The sequence below is a fragment of the Biomphalaria glabrata genome, chromosome 10 (genome assembly GCF_947242115.1).
Source record: "Biomphalaria glabrata chromosome 10, xgBioGlab47.1, whole genome shotgun sequence".
NCBI lineage: Eukaryota > Metazoa > Mollusca > Gastropoda > Planorbidae > Biomphalaria > Biomphalaria glabrata.
Window position 1 is genome coordinate 11,901,830 of NC_074720.1, and position 19,624 is coordinate 11,921,453.

At 34.4% G+C, this 19,624-nt stretch overlaps 2 protein-coding genes across 11 annotated transcripts in view; both read right to left on the reverse strand.

The window, feature by feature from the left end:
- Positions 1-10,394, reverse strand: part of LOC106071748 (kinesin-like protein KIF21A) — a 79,864-nt gene extending 69,470 nt beyond the window's left edge. For 2 of the 5 annotated variants that reach the window (XM_056043689.1, XM_056043688.1), the window contains exon 1: positions 9,796-10,392. In XM_056043689.1, coding sequence (XP_055899664.1) covers positions 9,796-9,851 — 56 coding nt within the window. In that variant the 5' untranslated portion in view covers positions 9,852-10,392. Of the gene's footprint in view, positions 1-3,127; positions 3,282-9,795 lie in introns of those variants that run through there. The other 3 variants (XM_056043685.1, XM_056043690.1, XM_056043687.1) reach the window with 3 other exon arrangements.
- Positions 10,395-13,252: 2,858 nt separating this feature from the next.
- Positions 13,253-19,316, reverse strand: LOC106075480 (BTB/POZ domain-containing protein KCTD4-like). 6 transcript variants are annotated; one of them, XM_013236412.2, is made up of 4 exons: positions 19,222-19,316; positions 18,903-19,101; positions 17,092-17,270; positions 13,253-16,703 (listed from the first exon to the last, which is right to left on the reverse strand). In XM_013236412.2, exon 4 carries the CDS (start codon positions 16,594-16,596, stop codon positions 15,841-15,843), a length of 756 nt encoding a protein of 251 aa, XP_013091866.1. In that variant the 5' UTR covers positions 16,597-16,703; positions 17,092-17,270; positions 18,903-19,101; positions 19,222-19,316; the 3' UTR covers positions 13,253-15,840. The 6 variants fall into 6 exon arrangements, with proteins under 6 accessions (XP_013091866.1, XP_055900914.1, XP_013091867.1 ...); XM_056044939.1 differs by lacking the exon at positions 19,222-19,316 and having other exon boundaries at positions 17,092-17,254; positions 18,903-19,215; XM_013236413.2 differs by lacking the exon at positions 19,222-19,316 and having other exon boundaries at positions 18,903-19,215.
- Positions 19,317-19,624: the final 308 nt, after the last annotated feature.

A 19,624-nucleotide genomic window follows, 5' to 3' on the forward strand; every position in this document is an offset into this window, starting at 1 on the left:
CTTAATTGAGATGAAGTGAAGATGATCGGTTTCAAGGCCAACGATGTGTCCCAACAAAAAGTATTTGATTTCTCAGAGCTAATACAAACCATACGGGGCCCAATCTACTAGTGGTGTATTACACGTTTCAAAGCAAAGATAGGACTCCACAACAATCTGTGTGTACATAGACATTGGGCTAAACTTCGCGTCCATAGCAAGTGAGATAGTGCTAATCTAATTGTAAACAGAAAATGAGATTATCTTGGTGAACACAGACAATTAGACGGTGCTCATAATCCTGTACATTGACAATGAGATGGCGCTTATCGTCTTCAAGGAGCTCTCTATAACATTGGTCGGGTACAAGCGAGATGGGTGAGCTTAAAAACGACTCACAGCTCTAACCAGGAACGGAACCCAGGTTCTTCAGCTCGGTTAGCCAAGCACCGAACAAATCCGATCAGGCATTCAATCTAATGTGTGTAGTTGACGCGATAAAAATAAATCGTTCCTGCAATCCTGCATATAATGATAACACCCGGTCCAATGAATAGTGCGTGACCAGTGTCCAGCATGAAGTCTGGACTGACAAGAAGAAACAAAAAAAAAATGTCTTATCGGAAGAAATTGATAAATCAGATCAAAGCCCTTCTTGGGCCGTAGAGACACAAAGATGCAAATCATTACTTATATTCAAGCATCAAACTAACCTAAAACTGTTCTATAGACTTGAATACCTTGTCTCTTTCAGATAAATATCGTTGCCTTAGGGTTTCCAAAGTACACAACTTATATATATTTTTTAATATTCTTTTTTTTTTAATTTTAAAAACTTTTCCTTCGGAAAGATTATTACGACGAAGCAGAAACCTCTTAAAAGATGGCAGGGGTTGACAGCGGGCAGGATTCGGACACTTCGATGCACAAACCTCAACAACGCTGGTACATTTTTTTTACCCTCTTTACATTATGACACACAAAAACATATTTCACTGATTCTCAATTCAAACCTAATTGCTAAGCTAAGAATATATAAGATGTCCGTGTAACAAAAAAAAAATACTTTGAAAAAAAAATCTTTAATTTCCTTTATAAGTTTATATAGTTTGGCTGAAAACGAATGACATGGACATTGCAATAGTATTTTAAAAAAAGAAAAGGTCAGAATGTTTTTCTTTCGACCCCAAAATGTCTGTGACATCTGAATTACTCGTACCAGAAAATAGTTCATGTTTTAGAACCACTTATCAATTGAAACGCTCTGACTTGATGACAATGTCTTTCTACTTAATGTCTGTCAAACGTCTTTTTTTTTCCTCCTTCATATCTCGGTCATACACACGCACACACAAAACTAAAGGAATTATGCAGAAACCGGTGAAGCAAGAAAAGAACTACAATAGTCAAGCAGACACCAACTTATGTTTCGAGAGAGCGAGAGAAAGAGGGAGAGAAAGAGAGAGAGATAGGTATGAAACGAAGCGACTACTTAGTTCAACTCTACAACTGTATACAAATGTCGTTCAAGTTTGGCAGCCTTTCAAAGGGCACATACTTTCAAAATTAACTCCCTCCCCTCTTCGGTTTCTCCCCCCCCCCCCCCCCCGATCCCCTTACATGTTCTCTTTTCTTTCCCTTGTATGTTTAGATCGCCCTCTATCTAATACCTAGTTACATACTAGGCACACGATAGACTCTATGTCTCTGATTTCAAAACAGATACAAGTTTACCCAGAGCTGCGTCACTCGCCAACTGAACTTTAAAGTATTAAGTTCTGGGAGAGTATATAGGTTGGGGGGGGGAGGGAGGGGGGAGCTCTTCAAGAGAGGTGACTGCCTCCAAGAAGAATTTACTATTAGATCTTCTTATTAGAGAGCATTTCATTGAAGAAACCGTAAGCAAATATCAGATACACCACTGGGACAAGCAACACTGAATGAGTATAGCGTTGCATGTCAAGCAGGGTGCCTTAACAAGGATTAAATGTAGCTCTAGAGTGGATTAGAGATCTCTGCCATAAATTATCTTGTAGCTTTTGTTGTTGTTTACACGAGGTGTGGAGATGGCTTACGAGATTGACTTGTGTTTCGTCGCTGTTTTGTTTTTTAAGGTCACTTATGGAGTTGACCACAAAACTGACATTCTGGGACATTAATGGAAAGCAAGTGGACGGGGACGGCTATTTTATGGTTGAATGATGTTATATATATATATATATAGCCTATATTATATAGCAAGTACATATACCGTATATATGTACTTTAATATTCTGTATGTTACTATACCGGTATTTCAAAAGTATAATATTGCATCATCTACTTTTAAATATTTTATTTAGCATATCTATGTCAATCGTTGGAATAATGCTGTAGCAAATAAAAAACAAAAAACAAACAAACTTTTCATCAAACTAAATTGCCATTTATTTCATATCCATACACAAATATTACCCAGTCTTATTATTAATAACAGTTTTCTATCCAATTAAATTGTTGCAATTTTTATTTCTAGTTATGCACTTTAAAGCTTATTGAAGAACGCGGTATTTTTTTTTTCCTTAAGTTTTTAAAAGTGTTATTGATCCGCCATTAACCCTATCGGGGTAGGAGGCCATTAAGCAACACCTAAAAGAACAAAAAAAAAAAAGAATTGGAGGGTGGGGGGCGATCAGTGCTAGCTTTCAGACGATGTTCACTACTGTTACATCCACCCAACACCATTCTTACACATATTTACGACAGACGCCGTTGCCGTAAACCGAAAGCACAGGTACGGCTCTCCGATACATCCCCAGCAGCTGGATCGCATTGTGAAGGCCGATGATCTATCATCCTGCACTTGTGATGTACCTTTCCTCTGTGGACCTGTAACAACAAACTGTTACAACTGTCTTCCCTGTTCTACCTGTAACATCAGGCGCACGCTGGAGGCGTCTGTACAATCTGCTCCTGATTTCACTGTTTATTGTTCTTGCTCAACACCCTGTACGGATGTACGTTACCAAACTGAAGGATGGCTAGGGCTAGCGGCTTATCGTCTCGCGCTATTCCGCGCCAGTGAGCTCATTCTAGATACTAGTGAATTTATATGTAACTCAATGAAACTAAACAGCAAAGATTTTCAGTTATACCAAAATATAATTACCAGTAACATTGCTTTAAAAAATCGTCATCATTATTATCCAACTATATGTGAGAGAGTTGAAGAGGTTCAAATCCTGTCTTCCAAAAGCCCTGGACAAAAACTCTGTGGTTGCACGTAATTCACATCTTTAAAAATGATTCTCTAGATCTATGTCCTACAAATAAAAAAGTGTATAATCCCAAGAAATGAATGGCTACCTAGCCGTGCCCAAGGCGTTCATCTTCAACTCTGAAGGCACGTCCAAACAAAACAAACAAGTTGCGCATTTGGACAAAAGAAAAGTACGTTTCGGATTTCGGAGTGAACAGGTTGAAGTAGTAGAAATGTTAGTTCTATTACAACGGTAATGCACTACACATAGAAATAAACTGTCCAAATAAAGATCTTTTAGTGGCTACACGAACTGGGTTTAAGAATGTATCGAGCAGAGAACTATAAAAGTTCGTGCGATAAACAAAACTTAAAGCACGTCTAGAATAAATTAGCTCACTACTAGTAAATAAATAAATAAAGCAACTTAGTCAGTGTTTATATAGCTGCACTAATACTTTCATTTTGTACTGTCAAATAATGGCTACACTGCGAACACGTGTTTTTAGCCACGTAATGACTCAGAAATGTGTAGCTCACTGCTCATGTTGTACTAACTGAGCAATTCAAGACAAGATTCTATTGCAAGTAGACATTGTGTACAGTGTCCAGGTAAAGCGTCACATTAACATTCTAAAAAGAATCCCGACATTCTGTACAAACCACTGTCTTGGATATAAGAATTAAATGATGTGCAAAGACTCTGCAATGCCTTATGTCATAGAAAGAATGGCATTAACTTTTCTCCCCTCTAATACATATAGACGTGTGAGCTATGTATGACCTATCCCCCCTCTAAACCTCCATCAATGAACGTGAAAATCAATAAGGCGTTGTGTTCTTTTATTTTTAAATTAGAATCAATGTTTTGTTTTTTTCATATCAAGTCTCTGATAAACATGCCTATGTACATAACATGGACTCGTGTGCACTGTTTATCAAAATGTGTGTCCAACAGATGGCGGTCAAATGGTGTACTAGTGAGAGCAGGGAAATGCGTCCTGACTATATGTGAATGTTAGATGAGACTACATTAACAGCGCTATATAATTACATTATCCTTATTATATACATATTAAATATTTCAGAATATGCAGAACAAATTAAATCTGAGACATTAATCTTGTGAATGTTCAAATGACTGACATACCCATCACAAGACCTAATGTTGCTACAAGACAATATATTTATATATATATATATATATTTGGTTCTGAGTTACTTAAGTAGTGAGTTTGTTTTTTTAAAGACCTAGAGGTCCAGTATGCAGGTCATGTACGGCTCGCTTGCTGCTGTTGCCAACAATTAACATGAAATGCGTCCTGGCAAACACAATGACCAACAGCTTTCCCACTACTAATGCTTAGTTTTCCTTGGATCTAAGTGGACTCGTGGACGCACTCATCTCTGGAATAAAAACATTTCAGCCTCAATCAGGATCCGAACAGCCAAGTGCTTTACCCCAAGACTACCACGCCTGCCCGCCAGAGATGTCCAACAGACTACTTGTATCACTATCAAATAGATCTGTACACTCACATAAATGCTCAAGGTGAGACCTAAAGCTACCTTTATGCTCTAAATATTGGGAGAAATCTGACACAACAAAATAGACATAAAAACTGAGTGTAGATCATTGGACAGCACCTCATCATTGACGTGACTACATACTGAGAATATTTTTGTTTCAGAACGAAGTGCTCTGCTCAACATTAATATAAAAACAAAAAAGATCTAAGCCTGTGAGTGTGCATAACTTGAGACACTGGTTCGAGATGGAACACAGCGCAGGAATATGGGTCACTATTTTTTTTTTCGGTCAGATGTTAAAGAGGTGGTCGATAAACCCAGTCCAGCTAAGCTACATTGGGTAAGAAATTCTCCCCCCTCCCCCCAACGAGAAAAGAAAATAGGTCGATTTTTCCGAGCGGAATATAGATCTATGTACATTCTCTAGTAAATGTAAACAATCACAAAGGAATGTTTCGGCGTGTGCGTAGATCGGCGATTCACGCACATTTTTATATCGAATCAAAATGAAAATACAACCATAAACGCGCAGACTCTGACACATCCACCAACAATCATGTTGCTAGGTTTCCCGGACATCATCATCCGGATGATCGGTAATGAAATTTGCCGCGCTGCCAAGCCAATATTAATATGATACTGAGACATCCATCAAATTTTGCTGGCTTCGTTGTCGCCAACATACGAGCTGTAACGGCTAAGTCAAATCAGTTTATTTTTATATAAAAAAAAATAACAAGAAGAGAGACAGGCTCAACTCACCAAATAAGCTTAACTAAATAAATACACACATAACAAGTAACACCACCAAAGTAGCCACAATCTCTCACAGTACTGTAATGTATTTTAATGTTGATTTCTATGTAAGTACATTCAGGTTTCGTTTACTGTGATCAAACCTAAATGTGACATTACAGTTCAATTATTACTATACATCAAGCACATCTGTACAACTTTAAATAGCTTGTATACAAATGCCTCCCTTTAAAAGTTTGTAAATGAACCAAATGTATTTAAAAAGAAACAAAAAAGTTAGTTTCCTATCAGAAGTTTATCCAAAGAAAGCAAAACAGGTGTGAAGAGGAGACCTTGACGGCAAATGATTTGAAGGGAAAATACAAAATCTACAAAATCTTGTAGAACTAAATCAAACGTTCACTAGCAATAGTTTAAATGATAAATCATGATGAGTAAATGGTAAAATAACAACCAAAGATTTTGACTGAAAGTATTGGAGATAAAGTGTTGTTTTTTTTCTTTTAAACTCCAGGACTGGAGGAAGACAATGCTCTTATAAGTGTAGTTATGTAAGCGCTTATATGATTGGCCATTCCTAGGAAGAAACCATTTCGGTGGCATAAGTGAATGAAACAATGAAGACATGAAATAATGGTTTAATATATAATGTAAAATACGCTTCAATCTACACGCACTATTCCTTAGAAAACATTTAGTATGATTGTTTTTAGTAGACTAATTCAGTATAACCATATATGGTTTGTGGTTTGATACATCAGTTTTATATAAATCATAGTTTATTAATATGTGTGTGTGTATGTTTTAAAGGTAAGATTTTTGTTGTTGTTTTGTTTCAAAGTGTTCAGAACTCAAAGTTAATCCCTATCAAGTGGCAGACTGGACTGAATCATAAGACAAACAAAGCTATGGGGGGTCAAGCTGAAGTGGGAGTCTTCCCGATGTTTGAAAGTGAGAGAAACCATACAACTGGCCGTGGCTAGCCTGGAGGCAAACACAAGGACCTGGGTCTGGAGAAAGCGAACCCTCGATACAGTGGCAAATATTATACATGACTGCTGAACACGTTTTTACACGCTCCCCTACACCTGGAGTCTTCAGATTGTCACCAACCTTTTATTTTCTAGACCCCAGCCCCCCCCCCCCCTTTTTTTTCCACATACACAGCCCTCCCAGACATCTATTATTGTGGTAAAAAGTATGAATGTCATCTTGCCAGGTGGATGTGTCAAGGCACAGATATATTGCAGTTTTAGAACAAATGATACATTCAAGCACAATGCATACTGAACAAAAGCTGCATTATTACCATAGTTTTCTTCGAGTTGAAAAATATTGCATAAAATAACTATGGAAACATTGTGTTGGTTTACTGAGGAGAGCTACAATTATTCCCAGAAAATTCTAGTAAATTAATGCCTTGAAGAAGCTAAATTATATATAGTTTCAAAAACAGTGTAAACAAATGGAAGAGAAAGAAAAAAAAGGACAACACATATTCAAACCATATATTAAAAAAAAAAGAGGTTAATGTTTAGTAATTTCATTAACCAACCAATGATTTGAAGGATACATTCCTTAAGTCATAATTAGGTATTTTTAAAATCTGTATTATTTGTATTGCTATAAAAGCCTACTTTATTTTCCAAAAATAGACCATTAAATTATCTTCAGGATGTTTTATACACTTTTTTTCCATTTGCTTTACAACAAAGGATGATTAGTGTAAATTGGGGGAGCTCTTTTAACCTGTGTGTTGTGGCTAACAATAGCATCTGAGTAGCTAGAGTCAACCTTAATTAAGGTTACTATTTTTAACTTTTCAAGTTTAACAAATAGGAGGTTCACACACGTTTAAAAAAAAAAAAAAAAAGAAGCTAAAGAAAAAAAAAGGGGGAAAAAGTTTGTAAAGAAAGCAATTTACCTGCAATCAGTTATAAAATCATCATAGTAATAAACACCTTTAATTGCCTTGGGGGCATTAAAATTACAACTACTTTCCTCATTCTCATGTTTGTGTAAATATTATCAATGAATTACAAATTAATAATAATCACTGTAATTAACTGTTGTTTTTTTTTTACATTCCTTCAGATTTTAAGATTTGTACATCCTAGCCCAAACCTCCCACATGATGGCCAAATTAAAGTAGGCATTGATTTATTGCAAATTTTGGTTTTAAAAATAAACATGTAATATTTTATGTAAATTCATAGATTTCTAAATCTATACCATTTCTAAGAAACAATTTAGAAAAGCAGCCATCGGTAAGAAGTAAATATAATCTATATGTTATTTTTTTAATTTGTGAAGCTATTTATGCACTAACAAAACCATGAAATTAAATTTTATATCAAATACTGGTTATATCAGCAAAAAAGGGCAGCAGAGATTACAATTACTTAGAAATATGTCCTCATCTAAGGTTAGTGAAAAGGCATTGGCGATGTTTAATTATACTAACATCTGCAATATTTTAAGTTTCAGTGTCACTGCATGGTAAGGCAATCTGAACATTTAAGATAAAATTAGACTTCATAAAATCCTTAAAGTTGCTGGTAAGGTCATTGGCAAAAAAAACAAACTCCATTTGGGCAGCTGTTTGAGAAAAACATTCATAAGAAAGCTAAAAAGATTTTAGAAATAAAAAATCCCTTTTGGGTCAGGATTTTGTGATTCAACCATTAAACAAGCAAAATATTAAAAATCCTTTTATTAAAAAAACAAAAGCTTATTTTACGGGGAAGAACTATATCCTTAAAACTATATCTACCAACAATGTGCAAGTTATTTCCTTTATTCAATATCAAACAAAATAATTAATTAACAATTATTAATAGACATTGAGTATTTTTGTTTATCAATTTATATTTTATTAAGTACAATAAATAAATTGTTTAAAGTATCAACTTGATTGGAGAATGCGTGAGGGAGAAATAGTATTAACAATTTTTAAGGGGACTAAACCCAACAAATTTAGTCATATCTGTGAATACTGGAGCATTAGTTTCCCTTGTTGCCATTAAACAAAATAATCAATTGCCAGTAATTAATTGTCTAATTGGTTACTTTTTTTTATTGATTCATGTCTTATCTATGTCAATGAATAATTGTGCAAAGTTTCAGCTTGATCTGATAATGTGTGTGAGAGAAATAATGTGTACACACTTTTTACCAGACAGACAGACAGATTGAGTTGATATAAGAATTGTAAAAAGAGATAAAAGACATTGATAGAAAAGACAAACAGCGACAAAAACTCTGTGTTTCCTCTGGCAGTCACATCATTAAATACAATTCAACTACTGATATAAACATTTCACATTGTATAAATATTGAGTGAGTCTGCTGTGAATGTATATTTTGGTTTTAGTAATAATGTTTTGTTTGGTGTAACGCACAAATTGTAAAACAAATTTCATTATGGATAATAAATATTATTAATATTATTATTATTTTGTATGCACGATATATCAGAAAGAAAAAACATCTATATATATAATTCTCTTCATGGCTCAACAGTATGGACATAAAGAAGTAAATAAAAGATAACTCTTTTATTTCTGCAAGTCGGACTAGAGTTACCCCATGTAACGTAAGCGGCGAAAAAAAAGAGCGGGGAGGGGGGGGGAAGTAATCTACTCAGTATTCACCCGTCACTAAATAGCAGGGCCATTGTGGGGCCCAATGTGAAACGGTTTTGCGGGGCCAATTGGGTAGGGATACGGATAATACTTGAAAATTAAGAGTTTGTATTAGAAAATAAATTCGTATTTGCATTTTATTCATTCTTTACTACATACAGAATTACTTAACGAGTCTTGCATGTAGCAAAGTCATACAGTATTTAACATACAAATTGTTTCCTACCTACATAGATCACGCTCAAGAACTACTCAATATATATTACAGTGCTTTTGTTTTTTCTTGTCTTAGGGACTTAGGCCTAATTTAGATCTATTCTAGCTAAATAAGATCTTGACTAGATCTAGACTGAGTCTTTAGATCTAGAATCTAGATTAGATCTATTAAGATCTATAGACATAATTTCATTTATGGCCATTCTCTGCTGGTGAGTTCTTTTTTTTTTTTTTTTTAAATTTCATGTAGCCTGTAGCTAATCAATTTAGATCTAGATAATTCACATTTTTTGTTTGTTTCGGGTGTCAATATAAATAAATATAATCATTATAATGTAACAATTTTAATTAGAATTATTGTCATTATTTAACTAGTTAGATCTAGAATTAGTAGATTATATTCTGGATTTTCTTTAATTGTGCTATACTTACCTAATAGCAACACGAACACTAGTGTTGTCTTCCTTGTCATCAGTTTCTCCAGACATGATTGTAACTCTTAAAATTTAGTCCACTTTACTTAGGAATCATTGACCAACTATTCTCGACTACATTTGATAGACTAGACTATTATTATTAAACATAGACTAGATGCATTGAATCCAATTGAATTCACACTGTCGACGGAGTAATGCTAGTCGGCTGTAATACATTATTGCAAAATAATGAAAATCAAAGCTCTTTTAACACAAATGCACCACAAAATTGACCTACAACCGTTCGGCTCAACGAGCAGAAAAATGTCACCACTTCAACTCTGTTGACAAGTCGATGACTAGCGGCAGTTACTTGCCCCTGACCGTTAGCGTAAGAGCCTGTATTGAAGATGAATTCGGTTGGGCTAGATCTAAAACTCAGACCTGGACATAAAGCCCGTTCTACGCATGCATTTCGAGTCAAAAGCAGATTATTAAATATTTAGCCCTTGCGTCCAACTCTTAGAGCCTTAATTCCCTTCTGGCCCCTTTATTTCTCGATGTACTTTCACGTCTAGCTGCCTCACAGAAAATATTATTTGCATGATGTATCCCTATCATGCCATAGGCACCCCATCTCCCAATTTTCCAATAGCCACTCCACCCATGCTCCCGGTGGCGGACTAGCTGAAAAGTGGGCGGCAAGGGGCAATGGCGATCTACATCCCCCCCCCCCCCCCCAACGGACGTACTTTGGTACAGAATAACCAAATTTGTGTTAATACTTAGGTAATAATTTACATTAGATTTATATAGCGGCTATAGCCTAAGCAACTTATTTAAGTTTCTGTATCATTCCCAAACCTCTCGCTCCAATATTAAAAACACAACAAAATGTATTGAAACAGGTCAATGACAGGTAAAGAAATTTAGGAAAGGGAGGAGGTGTATCGGTTTGGTGTTTCTACGTGACCATACCGCATCTCCCCGTAATTAAAAAGAGAATGTGGATACTACAATTTGATAGTTGGCCCAAAGATGAAGGTGTGTATTACTTAAAGCGTAGGATACACATGTTTCACTTTTGAAATGACCGTTACAAGTTAAGTTCTCTATATTATAGAATTAAAATTTCTTATTTTACAATCGTATCTGAAACTCTTTCGTAACAACAACTTATCTTATAAATTACAGACGTTCCTTCAAAGTAGAAACAAAAATGACGTCATAAACTGAGGCCAGATAAGTCCCGGGAAGTACGTGAAAGGAAATAGTCAGTTTTTCTTAGGGTATCTTTCTCATTATGATTCAGTCTTTTCATGTGCCTCATGTGATAGTAAAAATTACAATACAAGTTTTAATAATGGTAAAAGAGGGGGCTAACCCATTACAAAACCCCTAAAATATGTACTACTAACCTGTTACTTCCCTTGTATTTAAAAACTCCTTTATCCCACTTTCGGTCTGAGTTACAAGGTTATCTGTCGTCATTGAGAAGTACATAGACGTCTAATTAATAAAGAGCTGGTTGTGAGTGTGTATGTTTGTTTCGTGTGTGAATGTTGTTCGTATTTGCATCTATATTGTTATTGTTACAGTATTTACGCCGAGGTGGTTAACTGTAGTCAAACCGAATTTCCATTTGATTGGACCAATAAAAATTAACATTTATTTATGTACATGTCCCCGGTACATTTGTTCACAATAGTCTAATAACTTTCTGTGTATCAATGTTTTACTACGCACTTTAAGTGATTATAAAGATGCCAGCACCTAATAATAAATGTAGGACTACTTTCCATTTATGATAATAAATCTTGTCTTTAAGTCCGAAGATTAAAAAAGTAGAAGTACAGTATCCCTTCCAGACCATGCGATCTTTGGGTTCGATGATGTTAAGGTTATCTGTTTCTATTGCCAACAGTTAACGGCAGGGTGTCATGTGGCCAGCACAACGACCAACCGCCTTTACTTTCCCCAACTAAAGTCATATGCCCTTTAGAGTAGGGTGGACCTAGGGGCGCCCAAAGAATTCCGAATTTCCAAAATCCCAATCGTCACCGAGATTCGGACCCAAGATCCCAGGTTCGGAAGCCAAGCGCTTAACCTCTCGGCCACCGTTCCACCCACCCCAAGATTAAAGAGGAGTGCAATAAGTGGCTACTTGGACCTATCTATGAGCTACATATTCTGTTGTTTGCCGGTGGTCGTTTTAGGTTCTCTTTCCGTTGTCGACGCCTGCCCTCGGCAGTAGATTTCCTTATGGTCGAAAATGTAAATCCGGAACCCGCCTGCTGCCAATCGCTCTCTTATCAGTTAAAGCAAGCTGGCGCCTAAGCTTTTTTTAAAGTGTTTTCGAGGGGCATTTCTGTTACCACCTTTCAGCTCACCAAAAAAAAAAAATGCCTTTAGCATACGGTCGTCCTCCCATACGGGATATTTGCCTTGCCTAGCGCAGACGTTGAACTATAAGCAGACCCTCTACGCTGTTATTAACGATATGAGCAAGAACATTATTTGTCGTGTGGTCTTGACATCGCATGCCAAGGATTGAGCGCAGACATCTCTGGTGACAGTGTTCGCTTATTACATAGTTTGAAAAGTAGGCAAATATATCATCATTTTTTTTTTTGGTTAACACAGGTGACCTTATGATATGCAAACATGTTCATAATAATCTTCAAAATTCAGGACTAGGATGAAACTCTCTGAGGTTTTTCAAAAAATGTAAAACGTACATTACTTATTCTTCAGTTGTTAATTCAGATGCAGTCAGTGGTGAGCACTTTAGTTACCAGCAGAGTTGAACTGTATTAAATGTTGGATAAATACAAAGAAACTTAAAACCTCTTGTTTTGTTTTTTTAATAATCGCTAAAGAATTTAAGACTTTGGTATTCTCAGTCTTTTCAAGAATGTTCCTGATTCTATAGTTAAAAAAGGTTGACATTAGCTGTGGAAAGTTGGTTGTTGCAATGGCTACATGACACATTATAGATCTTTACATCATTTGAGTTATGGACTTGAACCTGCACAAATGGTGGCCTACTGAAAATCACAACCCATACTTGCAATTTCAGTAGAGTTGGTCATGTGAGACTTAACTTCAACTTTACCCCAAAAAAAACAGACACACTTTTTATTCATACAGATATACATTTAAGTTTCAGAAACAAAGAACTTTTTTTTTTATATGCAATATACTGGTCTGCTAATAGGACATGCATACCCAGCATAGCTTATATACAAAAATACAGGTACCAGTATTGAAATGAATAGATTCTTTATACATATTTAAAGTCATGCCATCACTATTGTGTTCGAACTGTTCAGTATGAATTTCAGTCTTTAAGTCATTACTTAAGTTTAATACCAAAATGACTTAATAGTCAGGAAGCAAACCTAAATTATCAAGATAATGTTGAAATATTTGATACTATATCAATGTATGATTAAGTAAAACAAAGTAAAATATAAATTAATCTCGCTTTAATCAATCCACTTAAAAGTTACTCATTTACAGTAAACAATAATGTGTTTAAAACAAACTTATGACATTTGATGACTAAGATATCACAATAAAATTAAATCTATTGTCTTTCACTGTAAATGAAAAGTAAATAACAATTAAAAAAATCAAAGCATTCATCAGAACAAATTAAAAGTAAAACCAGGATATAATTAATGCCTTATTTAGCAATGAATGTGGATCAACATAATACTTAACAACAGAAGTGGGATGTGTAGCTAAGAGGCATTTAAACCAATTGACTACCTTTCAAAGAGGCTCAAGTTCAAAACCCTACTTGAGCTAGGTGTTTTTGCTGAGCACCTGAAGGCAGCATATAAACCTTCTGCCAGATCCCACCCCCCGCCTTTACTGGTCCCCAAAAGAGACTGGATCATAGCGCACTGAGAAAGCATGAAAGATGTGCTTTACAAAAGGCAATTTAAAAAAAAAATATATACTATCATCAAGAGTCCAAGTTGTTTGGTAAGTGTAACCAGAGCCAAGTGTATTTAACTTAGGTCAGTTAACTAGGGGTTAAATACAGTTTTCCTAAAATATTACATTAAAAAGGTTCTACTTATTTGACCTTAAGCCTTAACTACACTTTGACCTGGTTATACTAAGCAATCAGATTCATCATCTGTATATGATTCAATGCCTAAAATAAATATGTATTCTTTTTTTTATGCCCCCCTGGCATATAACCATTGTTACTCTCTGACATCATTGAGTGCAGAAATCAAGGTAAACTTTACATGACTTTTCAATATAACTGTCAGATAAAAATTGACAATAGTTGTGTAAAGTGACAATTGTCTTTGCGCAGCTTTCAAAGACAAAGAAACAACAAATTAATTCACTTTACTTTTTGAATTAAATAGATACCGGTATTTCAAATGTAAATTTCCTTCACATATTGATTAATAAATTGATAGTACTTTTTAGAAGACAAAACCACACACTTGATCTTTTTCATGACTATACTGAGCCTATAAAAGTATTTGAATTTGGTCAAGAGCAAGATAAATTATAACAGTGACTATTTTTCAACTAATCAAGCATCAGCAGGAATCTTTTGGCACTTATGATTATGCTGCCTTTAAGTCTGCCAACAGACCACAATAAGCTAATTTCAAACTTTCTGGTGCAATGTAATCTTTTCATAAGCAAAATGATATAAAATGTACAGTTGTATGAATCATAAAGATACAAAGCAAAAAAATACATGAATTATACCCTAAAAAGTAAAGATTGTCCAAAACCATTTTGCAAAGAAAAGAAATCTCAAATTTGTATAACATTCATTAACATAATACAAATACATCAATACAAGAGTAGCTCAGAAAGACATAGGAAAGCAGTTTAAACTAGTTTAACATATTCTTATCTTATTCCATAATCTTATACTATGTTTGCCTGGTCGTTCAGTATGTGCGCTAAACTGTTGTTCAGTTGTCTTGATGGTCCCGGGTTTATACCCTGCCCCCTTGCCATACCCTGATCATCCTGTGGGAGTTTCAGACTAGGATATAGATTATGTTCAACTCTGAAGATACATCCGAAACATATAAAACAAACAAACTAATGTAAAGCCGTAGATCATAACTACTGAAGAGGTGGGCTTAAGAGTAATATTTAAGAGATTTTGATTTAGATTTTCAAAATCTGCAATATATTACAAATGTAAATTTATTTGAGCAAATTTTTTTCCTGGTATGATTATGAAGAGAGTTTAATTATTCATTTAATACTACTAATAAAAATATATTAAAACATAATTTTAAAAAAATGGTAGCATCTGAGAAGGGATACTACAATATGAATGTAAGCTCTATCCGAGAGATTAATTATTTTATTCACTTGGGTTTCATTCTATCCTTCATTTACTAAAATTTTGCATTTGAAAGCATTTAGATCTAGTATTATTTTTATTATATATAAAAAAATATATGAAGATGTTTGGGATATCCAAAACAAATTTTAATTTTAATAAATAGTAAAAAAAAATTATTTGCACAACAGTTTTTGTAAAGAACTGAAGGTAATAATATCTTGCTGTCAATAATCTGAATACTTCTAGATAATCTAGCTAGTCATTTTTTCTACTTATTAAAAAGTAAAAATAAAATGCTTAACTAGCTAGAATAAAGAATAAAACATAAAATTTTTAAAATATCAGAATCCTGTTCTTCAAAAAAAAAAAAAAAATTCACTGCAGAGCTAGACAAATGAAAAAAGTTAAGCTATCATACATCAGCATTTTATTTTTAGTAACAAAATTACAATACTGAGTTGTTAAACCAATTATTTTCTAAGAAATGCAATTTTGAAAATCTAACAAAATTACAAAGTTATATATTTTTTATATCAATTAATAAGTAAGTTTGTAGATGGGATCCAGTTTTAATGGTCTTGGAAATGAATACCTTCAGCATCTACTTCTGTTACATTACACTATAAAAAAAATCTTCCAAAATTGAATGCAAATAAAAAAAATTTAATCAATTATGTATAGAATTCCTTTAAAAAAATAATACTATGTTTTCACTACTCAGGCATTAGCTTCCTCTAGGTAAACAGTGTGATTGGGGTTTATTCTGATAGGCTCATCAGGTTCAAAAACTCTACTCCATCGATCTCTAAATGTGTGCTCTATTATAAGACTCATACCTATTTGAGACTTATTGTCAAATCCAGATGAAGTGGACAGATCTGAAGATATTAATGTCCAGCCGAGGTTCTTTAATTCTTCTCCAACCCGCAATCGTACAGGACTGCCATAGAGCTCAACCTCTGTATGATCTTGAGGATCTTTACAAATGAGACGTTCATTTTTGATAAAATCAGATCCTACAACAGCTGGTGGAAGTGTCAACAAGACATCTTTTCTCCCAAGTAAAATAGTTTTCACACGAGAGTTACAGGTTGGCATTGTTGCAGTAGACCCAGTTCTTACTTCTACTATTTCCAAGTAAAATGTGCGCCCCTTAATGTTTGAGCTTTCTCTTAAGTAACTAATTGACTCAATAAGAGGTGAGATTTGATAAAAGTCAGCCTCAGCACTCAGTAAGTCCAAATCTTTAAAATCAGAAGGTAAACACAGTTGTGATGATCTCAAAAAATTTAAAACGTGCCTGAAAGTGATACCATCTCGATCAATGAAAAGGTGACCATTAGAGTCCCTGGTACTGGGAAGGTTATGTTGCAGTAAGCAGCCAAGCATTGAGTCAGGGTATTTCAATAGAGTTTCTTTAGTCGTCGTGTACACAATACCCCCAACATTCAAAGTGATGACTGATTTGGACATTTTCAAATAATCTTACAAATCCAACCTGGTTACTGAGTGATTTTCTTGTAAAACACACAAAGAAATTTGATGTAGTGTAGTACTGGTATTTACTATTTCATTATTATCTGCAAGTTAATAAGATACAGTTATTTACTTTTGCCATCATCTAGTATTAATATATCACAATGAAAAAGAAAGCTGTGATTCTGTAATGTCTGTAAATTATAACATTTAAGTGGCATATATATACCAATTTATATTGGTGAGTCAACTGGATTTCAGTAAAAGAGTAATAGTTATAAATCAGCCAGATTAAAGAGAAGTAAGATTAGCAAGATGATAACAACTTTTCTATTATAGATATAGACAAGTAAATGAGTAACACTTAGTGACTAAGAATTGCAGAATTATATAACATCTACTGAGTTGTAATAGTCTCTGTTTTATCTATAGTCTATAGTCTACAATAATGTAACAAGATCTAGATCTTTAAAATCTAAATCTAGATCTCACCTTTAAGAAATATACAGACATTAAGTCACCATTAGTGACATTACTATGATTACTGGATGAAGTGGATGGCTGCCTGGTCTTGCTGTTTTCTCGCTGGACTGTAGTTCGGATTTATCAATGGTCCAGGGTTCAAACCCTGCCCGTTCCCATCCCCCCTGTCATCCTGCGGGAGGTTTGGACTGAGAAGTAAATTATATTTAACTCTAAAGCCTGAAGGAACATCCAAAACAAGTAAAGAATTTTACAAACAAATACTTCAAACTTCAAAAAAGATCTCTTAACTTAAATTAGGTAACTTACCTATTTACTTTTATTAGATCTATAGTAGATTCTTATATAAGGCACACTGTATTTGGGAACTAGGTCAAATTTTTTATTTATTTTTTTATTTGGTGACGAACAACTTACAAAAAAACTGAAAGCAGACTCTTATTCTGCAACTAAAGGACTATAAAAATAGCTGTGTTTCTTTGAATTACCACTCATAGTCAAGATTTTATTTTAAAATAAATTAGGTCACTTCATGCTCCTATACTAAACGCAGTTTTTGTGCTATCTCCTTTAGCGCACATTGAGCACCGTTAAGAAACACCACTATGTTATTGCTAATAAATTATATCTGTGTTAATTAAAAATTATTTAGATTGTATTAAAAGAAGTAGATTCACTTCTGCAATATGTATTTATAGTATATTGCCTCTCTCTATATCTCTCTCTCTCTATATATATATATATATATATATCGTTTATAGTTTATTTATTTATATATGCCTACCTATATAATCTATGTGTAGAAACAGACAGAAATAAATGCATATAAATTATAGATCTATAAATTAATTATTATAATTTAATAAACATGATATTTTCAACTAGAAAAAAAGGCTACATGTATTCTCTCTCTCTTTCTTTTAATTCCCATCCAAGGATCCTCTTCTTCTCATAATTTGGATGTTCGTTTTGTTACACCTTAACATCCCCTCCCTCCCATAGATGCTTATTTATAATTCTTTTCATGACTCTCTCCCCCTTCCCTCCACTGCCTGTTTGATAGGTTGTGACACTACACGCTTAGTGTATACATCTCCTCACTTCCAGCGCTCGCCTGGCGTGATCACCTGCAGTGGGCATGGTCCCTGGCTTCAAATTAGCAACCTGCACTTTTTCTTTCATTCATAAATTATATATTCTAGATATCTCGATCTAGGTCACGTTTATTCATTGAAAAAATCATAGATTTATTAATCCCAATAATATTTCTTATTACAATTTTGCCTTCTTGTGCACTATAGGAGAATGTGTTAAATTCATTATTATTCGTTGAAACACCTCCTTTTTAAATTTTATTTAACAGCTAACAGTATGAATGTGATTGGAATGTCTTTCTAAAGATGTTTGGAAGCTTATTTTGATATATATATCCATCAACCTACGATCAAACAGGCTAATAATATAGACAGCCTTCATCCCTTATATGGGTTTGAATTGCCGGGAGAGGTTAAAACAATAGCCTTACATACTTGGTTACCGAGAATCTAAAAAACTGCCATCTGCTTTGGAAAAGCGGAACAAAAATACAGAAACTTATCTAATATTGGACATGTGCTGTCCCGAAACGTCGTTTTTAGCTCCAAACATAAAAACAAATGAATTATAAACAAAAAAAGTGACACATTTCTTAAAGGAGAATTCGATGAGCTGTGCCTTATATAAGAAGCTACTATAGACTATAGATCTAGTAATCTAGATCTAGTTATTACTCAGTGAAGGTAATTCTTTACACATTTTACTCATTTACTTACAGTACTTACAGAGTAGAGTTACCGGCCAACTCAGATCTCAGCTACTCATCTAGATAATCTAGACTGTCTGTATAGTACTATATACCCAAGCCACTAGTCTAGTGAGCTACTGTCACGCATCGGGGCCCATGCAGCATGGTCATGGACCTTTGTAACTTTGACTTTTAGTTTTGGACGTTTCGTCGGCAGATTCAGCGATTGGGCCTGGCTGCAATGAAATAAATAGTCTAGATCTATAATTCAGAAATCGTATAGGAATTTTGACATTCAAATTTTCGACACAACAATTACATGTAGACTCTAATAGAGGTCTAAATCTAGACTATACCTAGTTACTAAGTTCGAGATAGGGTGTGCCTGTATTTACACAATAACACTCGACAATATTATTTTCGTAGCAAGAGGCCATCTTGAAAAAGAATTATAACTCTGTTTAAGGAGAGTTTAAGTTTAGCTGGAGTTATCTTTGCCTTAATTTATTTATGCCTGCAACGCAGTTGTATAGATGTAGATCTTGGTCTTTTCTACAACTTTCTACATTCGTCATTCTTTGCATTCAGGGGTGGCCTTAGCAGTGCGAGGGACACTAGCGGATCCAGAACTTTGGAGTGGGGGGGGCGATTTTTTTCCAAACCCTAACCCTAACGCCCAGTAAACCCTAACCCTATGCATAAACGTGCGTGCAGCATATAGCCTATATATATATATATATATATATATATATATATATA